General features: G+C 44.9%; 1 protein-coding gene across 1 annotated transcript in view; it reads right to left on the reverse strand.

Moving 5' to 3' along the window:
- Positions 1 to 19153, reverse strand: part of LOC311100941 (AT-rich interactive domain-containing protein 4B-like) — a 241961-nt gene that overhangs the window by 164352 nt on the left and 58456 nt on the right. Inside the window, exons 4-5 of the mRNA XM_084141917.1 lie at positions 381 to 446; positions 128 to 214 (exon numbers count right to left, since the gene is read on the reverse strand). Of these exons, the coding sequence (XP_083998043.1) occupies positions 128 to 214; positions 381 to 446 (153 nt within the window). The remainder of the gene's footprint in view (positions 1 to 127; positions 215 to 380; positions 447 to 19153) is intronic.

Here is a 19153-nt window from a genome sequence, read left to right on the forward strand (position 1 = left end):
ATTACAACTTCAAGGATCTCTAAACTCACTGACAGTTTAGAAAATAGGACAGATAATATTGATGTGGAGCAGATATCACCAGAGTACTTTGTTCAGGAGAAAGACAACTGTAACGTTACTCACCAACGGTGTATATACTGCAGTCTGTCAGCTTGTTGATGGAGGCTTCCTGGTACACTCCATCAGGGTTCTTCACCTCCACTACAGCACCAACCTGGCAGACCAGACATACGGCTGTTAACATTCAATACTGGCTGACTGACTGCCTGGGATGGCTGACTGACAGCCTGGGATGGCTGACTGACTGCCTGGGATGGCTGACTGACTGCCTGGGATGGCTGACTGACTGCATGGGATGGCTGACTGAAGAGCCGTCTTACCTTCAGAGGGCCTTGGATGCTGTCATCATGGACCTCCACTGTGGTCAGGTCTGGTTTAAAGGTCACCTGAAGAGGAAGAGGAGGAGAGTGGGGGAAGAGGGGGAGGAGGTTAGAGGGTTGATTCCTCCACATCACAAGGCACTACAGTCAGAGAGAGGTTTCTCCGTCAAAATATTAGCTTCACACTGTCGTGTACAGCCTTCCCCCTCAGCAGTACAGTCAGATCATCATATCAAGTGGTTGTAATCTTGCATTTGTGTGACAGCCTAGAAGCCACATAGCATCAAGCAGACACAAACTCTTCCCTTCGCTCGTCCACAGAGGAAAACAGGATGGATGGTGTCTTGATAACTTTGACCCAACATCCTGTCCACACCGCTAGACAGTATTTGGGGTGTTTTTTCCCTACATAATGATGAGTGAGGAGAGGCGTTTTAGACATAATTATGGACCATAGCGATATTTTTATTTTATTTCAACCAATGGCATCGTCGGTTGATTGAGCCTGCAGTCTGATCTAAAAATGAATGGAGTCATGTCTTGTAGCAATTATTATGGCCTTTGTGTTTCACCGATTGCACGATCCCACTAGCAACGAGTAGATCTGTTTGGCCTTGTTCAATAGATCCATTGGACTGCATAGGGGACATAAATCCCTATACATTTCAGCTGCTTGATAGGCAGCAGGTGGTTAAGGGTATTAGCTGCTTGATAGGCAGCAGGTGGTTAAGGGTATTAGCTGCTTGATAGGCAGCAGGTGGTTAAGGGTATTAGCTGCTTGATAGGCAGCAGGTGGTTAAGGGTATTAGCTGCTTGATAGGCAGCAGGTGGTTAAGGGTATTAGCTGCTTGATAGGCAGCAGGTGGTTAAGGGTATTAGCTGCTTGATAGGCAGCAGGTGGTTAAGGGTATTAGCTGCTTGATAGGCAGCAGGCGGTTAAGAGTATTAGCTGCTTGATAGGCAGCAGGTGGTTAAGGGTATTAGCTGCTTGATAGGCAGCAGGTGGTTAAGGGTATTAGCTGCTTGATAGGCAGCAGGCGGTTAAGGGTATTAGCTGCTTGATAGGCAGCAGGTGGTTAAGGGTATTAGCTGCTTGATAGGCAGCAGGTGGTTAAGGGTATTAGCTGCTTGATAGGCAGCAGGTGGTTAAGGGTATTAGCTGCTTGATAGGCAGCAGGCGGTTAAGGGTATTAGCTGCTTGATAGGCAGCAGGTGGTTAAGGGTATTAGCTGCTTGATAGGCAGCAGGCGGTTAAGGGTATTAGCTGCTTGATAGGCAGCAGGCGGTTAAGGGTATTAGCTGCTTGATAGGCAGCAGGCGGTTAAGAGTATTAGCTGCTTGATAGGCAGCAGGCGGTTAAGAGTATTAGCTGCTTGATAGGCAGCAGGTGGTTAAGGGTATTAGCTGCTTGATAGGCAGCAGGTGGTTAAGGGTAATAGCTGCTTGATAGGCAGCAGGTGGTTAAGGGTAATAGCTGCTTGATAGGCAGCAGGTGGTTAAGGGTATTAGCTGCTTGATAGGCAGCAGGTGGTTAAGAGTATTAGCTGCTTGATAGGCAGCAGGTGGTTAAGGGTATTAGCTGCTTGATAGGCAGCAGGTGGTTAAGGGTATTAGCTGCTTGATAGGCAGCAGGTGGTTAAGGGTATTAGCTGCTTGATAGGCAACAGGTGGTTAAGAGTATTAGCTGCTTGATAGGCAGCAGGTGGTTAAGAGTATTAGCTGCTTGATAGGCAGCAGGTGGTTAAGAGTATTAGCTGCTTGATAGGCAGCAGGTGGTTAAGAGTATTAGCTGCTTGATAGGCAGCAGGTGGTTAAGGGTATTAGCTGCTTGATAGGCAGCAGGTGGTTAAGGGTATTAGCTGCTTGATAGGCAGCAGGTGGTTAAGGGTATTAGCTGCTTGATAGGCAGCAGGTGGTTAAGGGTATTAGCTGCTTGATAGGCAGCAGGTGGTTAAGGGTATTAGCTGCTTGATAGGCAGCAGGTGGTTAAGGGTATTAGCTGCTTGATAGGCAGCAGGTGGTTAAGGGTATTAGCTGATTGATAGGCAGCAGGTGGTTAAGGGTATTAGCTGCTTGATAGGCAGCAGGTGGTTAAGGGTATTAGCTGCTTGATAGGCAGCAGGTGGTTAAGGGTATTAGCTGCTTGATAGGCAGCAGGTGGTTAAGGGTATTAGCTGCTTGATAGGCAGCAGGTGGTTAAGGGTATTAGCTGCTTGATAGGCAGCAGGTGGTTAAGGGTATTAGCTGCTTGATAGGCAGCAGGTGGTTAAGAGTATTAGCTGCTTGATAGGCAGCAGGTGGTTAAGGGTATTAGCTGCTTGATAGGCAGCAGGTGGTTAAGGGTATTAGCTGCTTGATAGGCAGCAGGTGGTTAAGGGTATTAGCTGCTTGATAGGCAGCAGGTGGTTAAGGGTATTAGCTGCTTGATAGGCAGCAGGTGGTTAAGAGTACTGAGCCAGTAACCAAAAGTTCGCTGGTTCGAAATCCCCAAGCCGACTAGGTGAAAAAAATCTGTCGATGTGTTCTTGAGCAAGGCACTTAACCCTAATTGCTCCTGTAAGTTGTTTTGGATAAGAGCTTCTGTTAAATTATGTAAATGATATTGTGTGATGCTAACAGAGGTCTATTTTCTGGGTGATGTGAACATTGACTGGTTAAGCAACTACCGTAAAACCTCAATTAATAGCCTGGGCCTTTATTTGCTTAAATCACTGAACACAACAGGAGCTTATTAGAGACAGGCTTCTATTTGAGACAGGCTTCTATTTGAGCCAGGCGTCTATTTCCTTAATGCACACAGCTTTTGCTCATTTTCATAGTTAATTGTTTAAATACAGCATTAACTTCCAGCATTTTAATACATTTCTTCATTTCCTGCACTAATGCGTTATCTTTTACACACGGTCATGTTTCTTTTGTCTTAGTATTCCCCCTGACTGGGAATTCTTTCCACTAGAGGGTGAACAGACGATTTCTTTGGGTCTGTAGTCCCGAAGTTGTTGACTGTTTTTGTGTTTGTCAGTTAGATAGCAGTATTCAGCTGTTAGCAGCCAATGGCTAGAAATTTCTAACTGGTGATAAAAATGGACGATTCACAATTTTGCAAAGAAAAAGTGCAGTGTTCTTTCGCCCATCTTAATCTTTTATTTTTATTGGCCAGTCTGAAATATGGCTTTTTCTTTGCAACTCTGCCTAGAAGGTCAGCATCCCGGAGTCGCCTCTTCACTGTTGACGTTGAGACTGGTGTTTTCCGGGTACTATTTAATGAAGCTGCCAGTTGAGGACCTGTGAGGCGTCTGTTTCTCAATCTAGATACGCTTATTTATTTGTCCTCTTGCTCAGTTGTGCACCGGGGCCTCCCACTCCTCTTTCTATTCTGGTTAGAGTCAGTTTGTGCTGTTCTGTGAAGGGAGTAGTACACAGCATTGTACGAGATCTTCAGTTTCTTGGTAATTTCTCGCATGGAATAGCCTTCATTTCTCAGAACAAGAATAGACTGACGAGTTTCAGAACAAAGTTATTTGTTTCTGGCCATTTTGAGCCTGTAATCGAACCCACAATTGCTGATGCTCCAGATACTCAACTAGTCTCAAGAAGGCCAGTTTTATTGCTTCTTTAATCAGCACAACAGTTTTCAGCTGTGCTAACATAATTGCAAAAGGGTTTTCTAATGATCAACTAGCCTTTTAAAATGATAAACTTGGATTAGCAAACACAACATACCATTGGACCACAGGACATGGGCCTCTATACGCCTATGTAGATATTCCAATAAAAATCTGCCGTTTCCAGCTACAATAGCCATTTACAACATTAACGACGTCTACACTGTATTTCTGATCAATTTGATGTTATTTTAATGGACCAAAAAATTGCTTTTCTTTCGAAAACAAGGACATTTCTAAGTGAATCCAAACTTTTGAACGGTAGTGTACATGCAAACCGTTTTACACCAAGTACATTACAATGCCAGAATTTGAAAGAAGCGGTTTCATTTTGTTTTTGCACTACAGAATTCATTGCCCCTCATAGTAACAATGATATATTTTTTCCTGATTTATCTGTTGGAATACGTCTGCAGATGAACAGTAAAGGCCCTGATGGACCAAGACCCCTGATGCTGGACACCTCTAAAGACCCCTGATGCTGGACACCTCTAAAGACCCCTGATGCTGGACACCTCTAAAGACAACCGATGCTGGACACCTCTAAAGACAACCGATGCTGGACACCTCTAAAGACCCCTGATGCTGGACACCTCTAAAGACCCCTGATGCTGGACACCTCTAAAGACCCCTGATGCTCTCTAAAGACCCCTGATGCTGGACACCTCTAAAGACCCCTGATGCTCTCTAAAGACCCCTGATGCTGGACATCTCTAAAGACCCCTGATGCTGGACATCTCTAAAGACCCCTGATGCTCTCTAAAGACCCCTGATGCTGGACACCTCTAAAGACCCCTGATGCTCTCTAAAGACCCCTGATGCTGGACATCTCTAAAGACCCCTGATGCTGGACACCTCTAAAGACCCCTGATGCTGGACACCTCTAAAGACCCCTGATGCTGGACACCTCTAAAGACCCCTGATGCTGGACACCTCTAAATACCCCTGATGCTGGACACCTCTAAAGACCCCTGATGCTGGACATCTCTAAAGACCCCTGATGCTGGACACCTCTAAAGACCCCTGATGCTGGACACCTCTAAAGACCCCTGATGCTGGACACCTCTAAAGACCCCTGATGCTGGACATCTCTAAAGACCCCTGATGCTGGACACCTCTAAAGACCCCTGATGCTGGACACCTCTAAAGACCCCTGATGCTGGACATCTCTAAAGACCCCTGATGCTGGACATCTCTAAAGACCCCTGATGCTCTCTAAAGACCCCTGATGCTGGACACCTCTAAAGACCCCTGATGCTCTCTAAAGACCCCTGATGCTGGACACCTCTAAAGACCCCTGATGCTGGACACCTCTAAAGACCCCTGATGCTGGACACCTCTAAAGACCCCTGATGCTGAACATCTCTAAAGACCCCTGATGCTGGACACCTCTAAAGACCCCTGATGCTGGACACCTCTAAAGACCCCTGATGCTGGACACCTCTAAAGACCCCTGATGCTGGACACCTCTAAAGACCCCTGATGCTCTCTAAAGACCCCTGATGCTCTCTAAAGACCCCTGATGCTGGACACCTCTAAAGACCCCTGATGCTGGACACCTCTAAAGACCCCTGATGCTGGACACCTCTAAAGACCCCTGATGCTGGACACCTCTAAAGACCCCTGATGCTGGACACCTCTAAAGACCCCTGTGAATCCTCCACTATCAAACAACTACAGAGGAGACCTCCCTGCCTGCCTCCCAGTCCCAACCCCAAAACTGATGCAGCACTTTCTCCATGTACCAGGCCACACACAGAGACTGATGACCGGATCATAGACATGGACAGCTTCAGCTCTACGGCTGGCTGGGATCATAGACATGGACAGCTTCAGCTCTACGGCTGGCCGGGCATAGTGAAGGAATGGGATGAAATGAGCGTTGATCTGATGCTGTGCTGACAGCCTACAGTGCCAGACCAGAGGTTTACTTTGCTCTGTAAACATGGCCTTCCTTTTGAGAGTACGTTACTTCATTAAAGGCCCGCCGGCATCACATGATCACCTTCAATTTGCAGGGCAGCTCCTCCTGAAAGACTCTTCACAAAACGTGACATCACACATCCCAACTTGCCAACGAATCATTGGTTTAGAAGACAAAAGAAGAGTGACAAGGTGATTCTAGCCTATTGAAACAACACAGACCATCCCCTCCCCAAACCCCTTGCTGCACACCTGAACCTTATTTTGATTTAGATTGTGGTTGGTAGTGTACATGTGAGGTCATTTGAATGGGGTGATAATTTTTTTTATTTAACCTTTATTTAACTAGGCAAGTCAGTTAAGAACAAATTCTTATTTCCAATGACGGCCTACACCGGCCAAACCCGGACGACGCTGGGCCAATTGTGCGCCGCCCTATGGGACTCCCAATCACGGCCGGTTGTGATACAGCCTGGAATCGAACCAGGGGGTCTGTAGTGACGCCTCAAGCACTGAGATGCAGTGCCTTAGACCACTGTGCCACTCGGGAGCCCAACTGTTTGTGATGACAATGGGCCTTTAAACAGTTAGTTCAGACTAAATCTATAGAGGTCTTTACACAGTTAGTTCAGATTAAAACTATAGAGGTCTTTAAACAGCTAGATGCATTGATCCACCTATGCTGCTACGTCTTACCCGGACCACCTGTCAGCCACAGCTCTATTACAAATATATTGTTGGCCTCTTTCTCCTCCTCTAATCCCCAACTCTGTGTTTCTGGGGCTCTACCTGCCTCTAGGGGGTATATTATGTCTGGGCTGACACAAGGTGACAAGGTTCTGGATCTTGTGTTTTTGATCTGGTTCTATTCTGAGTTTCTGTTCTAGCCATTTATCAGTTGACAATTTGTCTTGGTAGCTAAGGGACAGGTTGAAAATGTCAGTGAAGACACTTGCCAGTTGGTCAGCGCATGCTCTGAGTACATGTCCTGGTAATCCACCTGGCCCTGCGAATGTTGACCTGTTTATGTCTTATTTCACTGGACGTCCCATGTCTCCTTTATTATAGCAAGGCTTGGAGTAAGTTCTCATTTACCTGCATAGACCTGGCACAAGTCATTGGTGTTAGCTGTTGTTTTGAGGGTGACATTTCAACTGTAGAATTATGTCAATGGTAACCAATTTTCAATACAGACAAACGTTGTCTAAAATGTGTAAAATTGTGCCTTTGAAAATGTATATCCAGAAAAAAACTAATATGCAAACAAACTATTGTACATTTTAGTCATTTAGCAGACACTCTTATCCAGAGCGTACATGAGCAATTAGGGTTAATTAGGGTTAAGTGCCTTGCTTAAGGGCACAGACAGATTTTTCACCTAGTGGGCTCGGGGATTAGAACCAGCGACCTTTCGGTTACTGGCACAACGCTCTTACCCACTAAATTACCTGCCGCCCGAACCTTATACAATTATTTATTATAAACTGGGTGGTTCGAGCCCTGAATGCTGATTGGCTGACAGCCGTGGTATATCAGACCGTATACCATGGGTATGACAAAACATTTATTTTTACTGCTCTAATTACGTTGGTAACCAGTTTATAATAGCAATAAGGCACCTTGGGGGTTTGTGGTATATGGCCAATATACCACGGCTAAGGGCTGTATCCAGGGACTCCGTGTTGCGTCGTGCTTATGAACAGCCCTTAGTCGTGGTATATTCGCCATATACCACACCCCCTCGGGCCTTACTGCTTCATTCAAGCACACTTTCTCATGTATAAATAAAAATCGGACATTTTCCTATTTAAAATTTGTTGTGCCGGGAGAAAGTGCAGTGATGACACTTTGGGGGAGAAATAAACAGAGAGAGAGGAAGAGAAAGAGAGGTGAGAAGGATGGAGAGAGACAAAAATAATGGTGTTCCAAAAAAGGTCCAGTTGCCAGGACCACAAATACAAATTCCATCTAGACACCGTTGCCCTAGAGCACACAAAAAACTATACATACCTCGGCCTAAACATCAACACCACAGGTAACTTCCACAAAGCTGTGAACGATCTGAGAGACAAGGCAAGAAGGGCCTTCTATGCCATCAAAAGGAACATTAAATTTGACATACCAATTAGGATCTGGCTAAAAATACTTGAATCAGTTATAGAACCCATTGCCCTTTATGGTTGTGAGGTCTGGGGTCCGCTCACCAACCAAGAATTCACAAAATGGGACAAACACCAAATTGAGACTCTGCATGCAGAAATCCTCTGTGTACAACGTAAAACACCAAATAATGCATGCAGAGCAGAATTAGGCCAATACCCGCTAATTGTCAAAATCCAGAAAAGAGCCGTTAAATTCTATAACCACTTAAAAGGAAGCGATTCCCAAACCTTCCATAACAAAGCCATCATCTACAGAGAGATGAACTTGGAGAGGAGTCCCCTAAGTAAGCTGGTCCTGGGGCTCTGTTCACAAACACAAACAGACCCCACAGAGCCCCAGGACAACAACAACAACAACAACACAACTAGACCCAACCAAATCATGAGAAAACAAAAAGAGAATTACTTGACACATTGGAAAGAATTTAATACAACCCATATTTATGTTTATTTATTTTCCCATTTGTACTTTAACTATTTGCACATTGTTGCAACACTGTATATATACATAATATGACATTTGAAATGTCTTTATTCTTTTGGAACTTCTGAGTGTAATGTTTACTGTTAATATTTACTGTTTATTTCACTTTTGTTTATTATCTGTTTCACTTGCTTTGGCAATGTTAACACACGTTTCCCATGCCAATAAAGCTCATAAATTGAATTGAAATTGAATTGAGAGAGAGGAAGAGAGAGAGGTGAGAAGGAGGGAGAGAGAGATGAAGAGAGGTGAGGAGGGAGGGAGAGAGAGAGGAAGAGAGGTGAGGAGGGAGGGAGAGAGAGAGGAAGAGAGGTGAGGAGGGAGGGAGAGAGAGAGGAAGAGAGGTGAGGAGGAGGGAGAGAGAGAGGAAGAGAGGTGAGAAGGAGGGAGAGAGAGAGAGAAAGAGAGTGAAAAGGAGGGAGAGAGAGAGAGAAAGAGAGGTGAGGAAGGAGAGAGAGAGGAAGAGAGGTGAGGAGGAGGGGGGGGGAGAGAGAGAGAGAGAGAGAGAGAGAGAGAGAGAGAGAGAGAGAGAGAGAGGGAAAGAGAAAGAGGTAGAGCAGTCCACAGCCTCTCTCTTCCCAGACCACCAACAGAGAAACTTTTGTAAGCGTAAAGATTCTTGACACATCTGACAACCTCATGCCTGATCTCTGCTTTGATTCAAGGTCTGACAGAAACATTAATGTACTAAAGCAGTGAAGTGGAATTCATTAGAAGCTGAATATTCAGGACGATCACATGCAGCCTTAACTAATTGGTTTAATCTGTTACTGTGTTGAAATAACACCCCACACAAACGTAGTTCTATCGCAAGTAGCAATCTTCTAAATACGCAATCGAAAATCACTTTAAAAAGGCTAACACTGCTCCAAGACAAGTTATACTAGAAAGGTATAAACACTTCCTGGTAAACAAAGAAAAAAGCTCCTGCAAAGCTTAGACTGTCGTGCTTTTAAGAGCAAAGCCATTTGGACTTCAAGAGGTGTCCAATCTGCCAGGGCACCAAGGCCATTAACCAAATAGCCAATACAATTGATTAATAAACAGAAATACACTATGTATTCTGTGAAAAACATATGTAAATAATTTGCCTACAGGTGACCGACTATATGTATTGGCTACAGCCTCATGGCCACACGGACGCTGACATGGGGGAGGAGCCAGAAATGTAGCCAAACTTTAATGAGCCTTTTAATTACACACACATATACATATATATATATATATATATATACACATACACATATACATTTATATATACACAGTGGAGAGAACAAGTATTTGATACACTGCCGATTTTGCAGGTTTTCCTACTTACAAAGCATGTAGAGGTCTGTAATTTTTATCATAGGTACACTTCAACCCTGGACAACACCCTGTCGTTCTCCGCTAACATCAAGGCGGTGACCCGCTCCTGCAGGTTCATGCTCTACAACATTCGGAGAGTACGACCCTGCCTTACACAGGAAGCGGCACAGGTCCTAATCCAGGCACTTGTCATCTCCCGTCTGGATTACTGCAACTCGCTGTTGGCTGGCCTCCCTGCATGTGCCATTAAACCCCTACAACTCATCCAGAATGCCGCAGCCCGTCTGGTGTTCAACCTTCCCAAGTTCTCTCACGTCACCCCCCTCCTCCGCACACTCCACTGGCTTCCAGTTGAAGCTCGCATCCGTTACAAGACCATGGTGCTTGCCTTTGGAGCAGCGAGGGGAACGGCACCTCTGTACCTTCGGGCTCTGATCAGTCCCTACACCCAAACGAGGGCATTGCGTTCATCCACCTCTGGCCTGCTGGCTCCCCTTCCTCTGCGGAAGCATAGTTCCCGCTCAGCCCAGTCAAAACTGTTCGCTGCTCTGGCACCCCAATGGTGGAACAAGCTCCCTCACGACGCCAGGACAGCGGAGTCACTCACCACCTTCCGGAGACATTTGAAACCCCACCTCTTTAAGGAATACCTGGGATAGGATAAAGCAATCCTTCTACCCCCCCCCCACACACACAGCGGAGTCGCTCACCACCTTCCGGAGACATTTGAAACCCCACCTCTTTAAGGAATACCTGGGATAGGATAAAGTAATCCTTCTACCCCCCCCCCCCCCCCCCCCCCCCCCCACCCCACCCCACAGCGGAGTCACTCACCACCTTCCGGAGACATTTGAAACCCCACCTCTTTAAGGAATACCTGGGATAGGATAAAGTAATCCTTCTACCCCCCCCCCCCCCCCACCCCACCCCACCCCACAGCGGAGTCACTCACCACCTTCCGGAGACATTTGAAACCCCACCTCTTTAAGGAATACCTGGGATAGGATAAAGTAATCCTTCTACTTGCATTTTATTGCATGACATAAGTATTTGATACATCAGAAAAGCAGAACTTAATATTTGGTACAGAAACCTTTGTTTACAATTACAGAGATCATACGTTTCAAGTTCGTCTTGACCAGGTTTGCACACACTGCAGCAGGGATTTTGGCCCACTCCTCCATACAGACCTTCTCCAGATCCTTCAGGTTTCGGGGCTGTCGCTGGGCAATACGGACTTTCAGCTCCCTCCAAAGATTTTCTATTGGGTTCAGGTCTGGAGACTGGCTAGGCCACTCCAGGACCTTGAGATGCTTCTTACGAAGCCACTCCTTAGTTGCCCTGGCTGTGTGTTTCGGGTCGTTGTCATGCTGGAAGACCCAGCCACGACCTATCTTCAATGCTCTTACTGAGGGAGAGAGGGTGTTGGCCAAGATCTCGCGATACGTGGCCCCTTCCATCCTCCCCTCAATACGGTGCAGTCGTCCTGTCCCCTTTGCAGAAAAGCATCCCCAAAGAATGATTTTTCCACCTCCATGCTTCACGGTTGGGATGGTGTTCATGGGGTTGTAATCATCCTTCTTCTTCCTCCAAACACGGCGAGTGGAGTTTAGACCAAAAAGCTATATTTTTGTCTCATCAGACCACATGACCTTCTCCCATTCCTCCTCTGGATCATCCAGATGGTCATTGGCAAACTTCAGACGGGCCTGGACATGCGCTGGCTTGAGCAGGGGGACCTTGCGTGCGCTGCAGGATTTTAACCCATGACGGCGTAGTGTGTTACTAATGGTTTTCTTTGAGTCTGTGGTCCCAGGTCTCTTCAGGTCATTGACCAGGTCCTGCCGTGTAGTTCTGGGCTGATCCCTCACCTTCCTCATGATCATTGATGCCCCACGAGGTGAGATCTTGCATGGAGCCCCAGACCGAGGGTGATTGACCGTCATCTTGAACTTCTTCCATTTTCAAATAATTGCGCCAACAGTTGTTGCCTTCTCACCAAGCTGCTTGCCTATTGTCCTGTAGCCCATCCCAGCCTTGTGCAGGTCTACAATTTTAACCCTGATGTCCTTACACAGCTCTCTGGTCTTGGCCATTGTGGAGAGGTTGGAGTCTGTTTGATTGAGTGTGTGGACAGGTGTCTTTTTATACAGGTAACGAGTTCAAACAGGTACAGTTAATACAGGTAATGAGTGGAGAACAGGAGGGCTTCTTAAAGAAAAACTAACAGGTCTGCGAGAGCCGGAATTCTTACTGGTTGGTAGGTGATCAAATACTTATGTCATGCAATAAAATGCAAATTAATTACTTAAAAATCATACAATGTGATTTTCTGGATTTTTGTTTTAGATTCCGTCTCTCACAGTTGAAGTGTACCTATGATAAAAATTACAGACCTCTACATGCTTTGTAAGTAGGAAAACCTGCAAAATCGGCAGTGTATCAAATACTTGTTCTCCCCACTGTATATACACATATACATATATATATATATATATACACAGTGAGGGAAAAAAGTATTTGATCCCCTGCTGATTTTGTACGTTTGCCCACTGACAAAGAAATTAGCAGTCTATAATTTTAATGGTAGGTTTATTTGAACAGTGAGAGACAGAATAACAACAAAAAAATCCAGAAAAACGCATATCAAAAATGTTATAAATTGATTTGCATTATAAATGAGGGAAATAAGTATTTGACCCCTCTGCAAAACATGATTTAGGACTTGGTGGCAAAACCCTTGTTGGCAATCACAGAGGTCAGACGTTTCTTGTAGTTGGCCACCAGGTTTGCACATATCTCAGGAGGGATTTTGTCCCACTCCTCTTTGCAGATCTTCTCCAAGTCATTAAGGTTTCGAGGATGACGTTTGGCAACTCGAACCTTCAGCTCCCTCCACAGATTTTCTATGGGATTAAGGTCTGGAGACTGGCTAGGCCACTCCAGGACCTTAATGTGCTTCTTCTTGAGCCACTCCTTTGTTGCCTTGACTGTGTGTTTTGGGTCATTGTCATGCTGGAATATCCATCCACGACCCATTTTCAATGCCCTGGCTGAGGGAAGGAGGTTCTCACCCAAGATTTGACGGTACATGGCCCCGTCCATCGTCCCTTTGATGCGGTGAAGTTGTCCTGTCCCCTTAGCAGAAAAACACCCCCAAAGCATAATGTTTCCACCTCCATGTTTGATGGTGGGGAGGGTGTTCTTGGGGTCATAGGCAGCATTCCTCCTCCTCCAAACACGGCGAGTTGAGTTGATGCCAAAGAGCTCGATTTTGGTCTCATCTGACCACAACACTTTCACCCAGTTCTCCTCTGAATCATTCAGATGTTCATTGGCAAACTTCAGACGGGCCTGTATATGTGCTTTCTTGAGCAGGGGGACCTTGCGGGCGCTGCAGAATTTCAGTCCTTCACGGCGTAGTGTGTTACCAATAGTTTTCTTGGTGTCTATGGTCCCAGCTGCCTTGAGATCATTGACAAGATCCTCCCGTGTAGTTCTAGGCTGATTCCTCACCGTTCTCATGATCATTGCAACTCCACGAGGTGAGATCTTGCATGGAGCCCCAGGCCGAGGGAGATTGACAGTTCTTTTGTGTTTCTTCCATTTGCGAATAATCGCACCAACTGTTGTCACCTTCTCACCAAGTTGCTTGGTGATGGTCTTGTAGCCCATTCCAGCCTTGTGTAGGTCTACAATCTTGTCCCTGACATCCTTGGAGAGCTCTTTGGTCTTGGCCATGGTGGAGAGTTTGGAATCTGATTGATTGATTGCTTCTGTGGACAGGTGTCTTTTATACAGGTAACAAACTGAGATTAGGAGCACTCCCTTTAAAAGTGTGCTCCTAATCTCAGCTTGTTACCTGTATAAAAGACACCTGGGAGCCAGAAATCTTTCTGATTGAGAGTGGGTCAAATACTTATTTCCCTCATTAAAATGCAAATCAATTTATAACATTTTTGACATGCGTTTTTCTGGATTCTTTTGTTGTTATTCTGTCTCTCACTGTTCAAATAAACCTACCATTAAAATTATAGACTGATCATTTCTTTGTCAGTGGGCAAATGTACAAAATCAGCAGGGGATCAAATACTTTTTTCCCCTCACTGTGTGTATGTATATATATATATATATATATATATATATATATATATATATACACACACACACATATATATATATATATATATATATATATATATATATATATATATATATATATATATATAATGGATCCGAGCTCTGTCGCAGCCGGCCGCGACCGGGAGACTCATGGGCGGCGCACAATTGGCCCAGCGTCGTCCAGGGTAGGGGAGGGAATGGCCGGCAGGGATGTAGCTCAGTTGATAGAGCATGGCGTTTGCAACGCCAGGGTTGTGGGTTCGATTCCCACGGGGGGCCAGTATAAAAATATATATATAAAATATGTATTCACTAACTGTAAGTCGCTCTGGATAAGAGCGTCTGCTAAATGACTAAAAAAAAAAATTATAATAATAATAAAAATAATAATAATAATAATATATATATGCCAATCGCCAGTCATGTTTGACAAATATAATGTAGGATAATTAATATTAACGACTAAAAGCTTGATTCTGTCGACATACTGGAGGCGCTGTTCGTTAGGAGAGAAAGGCCAGTGCCTGTTGCACTGCAACCTCACCCACCTTTATCTCTGAGCAGAGGCAGTCAACATTTAACAAACACTTCGTAATGCCATTGAAAAAAGCATTTCTCTCATGTTCTGTTGGGTTTTAAATTAACTGTATTTCATTGTCCAGTAGCACCTCTAAGCAAGATTTGATTTAAGCGAAACGTTCTGATCTGTTGCATCACTCTCACTGCTTTTAAACTGTTATTTTTTTTAAATGTACAGTGGTTGTATTAAAGTCTGTTTTGGAATGGGTGGCCAGTAATAAACTGGTCCTGAACATCTGGAAAACTAAGAGCATTGTATTTGGTACAAATCATTCCCTAAGTTCTAGACCTCAGCTGAATCTGGTAGTGAATGGTGTGGCTGTTGAACAAGTTGAGGAGACTAAATTACTTGGCGTTACCTTAGATTGTAAACTGTCATGGTCAAAACATATATATTGAATGGTTGTAAAGACGGGGAGAGGTCTGTCCGTAATAAAGAGATGCTCTGCTTTTATGACACCGCACTCCACAAAGCAAGTTCTGCAGGCTCTAGTTTTATCTTATCTTGATTATTGTCCAGTCATGTGGTCCAGTGCTGCAAGGAAAGACCTAGTTAAGCTGCAGCTGGCCCAGAACAGAGCGGTACCTCTTGCTCTTCAATGTAATCAGAGGGCCAATATTTAATACTATGCATGCCAGTCTCTCTTGGCTGAAGAACAGATATAGCCCCTGGTTCTCCTCAGACTTGACTGCCCTTGACCAGCACAAAAACATCCTGTGGTGTACTGCATTAGCATCGAACAGCCCCCGTGATATGCAACTTTTCAGGGATGTCAGGAATCAATATACACAATCAGTCAGGAAAGCAAAGGCTAGCTTTTTCAAACAGAAATTTGCATCCTGTAGCACTAACTCCAAAAGGTTTTGGGACACTGTAAAGTCCATGGAGAATAAGAGCACCTCCTCCCAGCTGCCCACTGCACTGAGGCTAGGAAACACTGTCACCACCGATAAATCTACGATAATTGAGAATTTCAACAAGCATTTTGCTACGGCTGGCCATGCTTTCCACCTGGCTACCACTACCCCGGCCACCAGCTCTGCACCCTCCACTGCAACTTGCCCATGCCCCCCCCGCTTCTCCTTCACACAAATTCAGACAGCTGACGTTTTGAAAGAGCTGCAAAATCTGGACCCCTACAAATCATCTGGGCTAGACAATCTGGACCCTTTCTTTCTAAAAATAGCCGCCGAAATTGTCGCAACCCCTATTACTAGCCTGTTCAACCTCTCTTTCGTAACGGCTGAGATCCCCAGAGATTGGAAAGCTGCCGCGGTCATCCCCCTCTTCAAAGGGGGGGTGACTCTCTAGATCCAAACTGTTACAGACCTATATCCATCCTGCCCTGCGTTCCGAAAGTATTTGAAAGCCAAGTTAACAAACAGATCACCGACCATTTCGAATCCCACCGTACCTTCTCCGCTATGCAATCCGGTTTCCGAGCTGGTCATGGGTGCACTTCAGCCACGCTCAAGGTCCTAAACGATATTATAACCGTGATCGATAATAGACAGTACTGTGCAGCCGTCTTCATCGACCTGGCCAAGGCTTTCGACTCTGTCAACCACCGCATTCTTATTGGCAGACTAAATTGCCTTGGTTTCTCAAATGACTGCCTCACCTGGTTCACCAACTACTTCTCAGATAGAGTTCAATGTGTCAAATCAGAGGGCCTGTTGTCTGGACCTATGGCAGTCTCTGTGGGGGTGCCACAGGGTTCAATTCTCGGGCCGACTCTATTCTCTGTGTATATCAATGATGTCGCTCTTGCTGCTGGTGATGCTCGGATCCACCTCTATGCGGACAACACCATTTTGTATTCATCTGGCCCTTCATTGGACACTGTGTTAACAAACCTCCAAACGAGCTTCAACGCCATACAACACTCCTTCCGTAGCCTCCAACTGCTCTTAAACACTAGTAAAACTAAATGCATGCTCTTCAACCGTACGCTGCTTGCACCTGCCCACCCGACTAGAATCACTACTCTCGACGGGTCTGACCTAGAGTATGTGGACAACTACAAATACCTAGGTGTCTGGTTAGACTGTAAACTCTCCTTCCAGACTCACATTAAGCATCTCCAATGAAAAGTTAGATCTAGAATCGGCTTCCTATTTCGCAACAAAGCCTCCTTCACTCATGCTGCCAAACGTGCCCTCGTAAAACTGACTATCCTACCGATCCTTGACTTCGGCAATGTCATTTACAAAATAGCCTCCAACACTCTACTCAGCAAATTGGATGTAGTCTATCACAGTGCCATCCGTTTTGTCTCCAAAGCCCCATATAATACCCACCACTGTGACCTATACGCTCTTGTTGGCTGGTCCTCACTACATATTCGTCGCCAAACCCACTGGCTCCAGGCCATCTATAAATCACTGCTAGACAAATCCCCGTCTTATCTTAGCTCACTGGTCACCATAGCAACACTTTGCCAGCGCAGCTCAACCGGGCTACACCCCCCCAAGAAACTATGATAAATCAGTACTTTACTTTGTCAAATTTACATCTGAGATGCCCCATTCACATGCTTCAGCTGGCGATCAAAAACGCCGTTAACAAGCACGACAACATTAATAGGCTGTTAGTGAAAGTCGGGCACCTGGTGAAAAGTGTACGCAAGAGCACAGAGGAAACCGACCAATTAGGTGTCCGCCCCACAAATGCCTGCGCCATTCGATGGAGCAGCCAGCTGCGGATGATTCAGTCGTTCATCCGGTTGTTCCAAAAAGACCCGTTATGGCAAAACAAACTCAAGTCTAATGTTGCTAACATCACCCTGAATCAAGTACGGCAGCTGACGCACCTTGTCAGTGTGCTGACACCACTAGCAGACCTCAGACAAAATGCAGAAGGAGCTGGGGAACCTGGGGATGATCCTCCCTGCTGTCACAGAAATCAAATCCCTGCTCACCGATTACACTCACGCTGCACTTCCAATGTGCATCGCTGCTTTTGCAGAAACATTGGCAAACAACGTGTCAATTCGCTATGGAATATACTATACTGATTAACATCTCATTTTAGCATCAGTGTTAGATCCCCGTTTCAAGACAGAATGGATAATCCGAGATGAGTCTGCATGCAACAAATTCGGGGAGATAAAGTAAGGCTGTGGGTTAAGCTAAAAGTGAAATACATGCAGATTTTGTTCCTTTTTTGGAGCGAGCGGGGGGGGGGCGATTTGAGTGGAGCGCGATGCAAACTGCGTTGAGCGCTGAGCGATAATGAGCGGACTGGCCTGATGTGGCTTTGAGCGGGGGGAGCGGAGGGGTGAACAGCTCCGTGAGCGCTGAGCGATAATGAGCGGACTGGCCTGATGTGGCTTTGAGCGGGGGGAGCGGGGGGGTGAACAGCTCCGTGAGCGAGGAGCTGAGATTCTCACCGCTCCACTCCGCTCATATGCTCTGGTATGTACTGACATGTAATGTTTTTCCATTATGTGTCGGACCCCAGTAAGACAAGCTGTCTCCACTGGCGTCGGCTAATGGGGATCCTAATAAAATAAAAATAAATACATATTTACTGTTCCACTGCTCCAGCAGCCCACACACACTTAATTTGCTCTTAATTTGCTCTTAAAAACTTAAGCTTAATTTGCTCTTTTGCACCCCATTATCTCTATTTGCACATAATCTCTTGCACATCTAGCATTCCAGTGTTAATACTATTGTAATTATTCTGCACTATAGCCTATTTATTGCCTTACCTCCATAACTTGCTACATTTGCACACACTGTATATATATTTTCTGTTGTATCTCTGACTTTATGTTTTTTTTACCCCATATGTAACTCTGTGTTGTTTTTTGTTGCACTACTTTGCTTTGTCTTGGCCAGGTCACAGTTGTAAATGAGAACCTGTTCTCAACTGGTTTACCTGGTTAAATAAAGGTGAAATAAAAAATAAAAAAATAAAAAACACACCAATGTTTCCGTTAGCCGGTAAGACTGCTTTTTGCCGAAAAAAAAAATAGAAAAGCCGATAAATAAAATTGTCAGGAGAAGAAAAAAATCCCATTGCTAAATAATGCTTTATAGCCTATTAAAATGATGGAAATACCAGTTGATGTACATACATTTGACATGCGTATCGTCTGTGGGGATATTTGCATAATGTAGTGGCATTAAATTAAAGTGTATAATCGTTATGTATGTTATTCATCACATGAAATAGAAAGAGCTAATATATATATATATATATATATATATATATATATATATATATATATATATATATATATATATATATATATATATATCATACAGACAGAGCCTTTGGGAGGAACATCTGACTGACATAAGCCCAATCAGTGCGCAACAAATCTAAACGTAATCTTGTGATAAAAAAAAAGTTTTTTTGCCACGATTAAAAAGACCTAGTATATATTTTTTCTCATCTGGTAATTGAAGCGCGATTTCATTCGCGTTGGCAACGGAAGGCAGGCTTCATCAGTGCGTCACACACCACTTTGCAATGAGCTGGAGGCAGTACGCATTTTGAAACAGCTACTTAAATTGTTT

The sequence above is a fragment of the Coregonus lavaretus genome (genome assembly GCF_964263955.1).
Source record: "Coregonus lavaretus genome assembly, chromosome: 25".
Lineage (NCBI taxonomy): Eukaryota > Metazoa > Chordata > Actinopteri > Salmoniformes > Salmonidae > Coregonus > Coregonus lavaretus.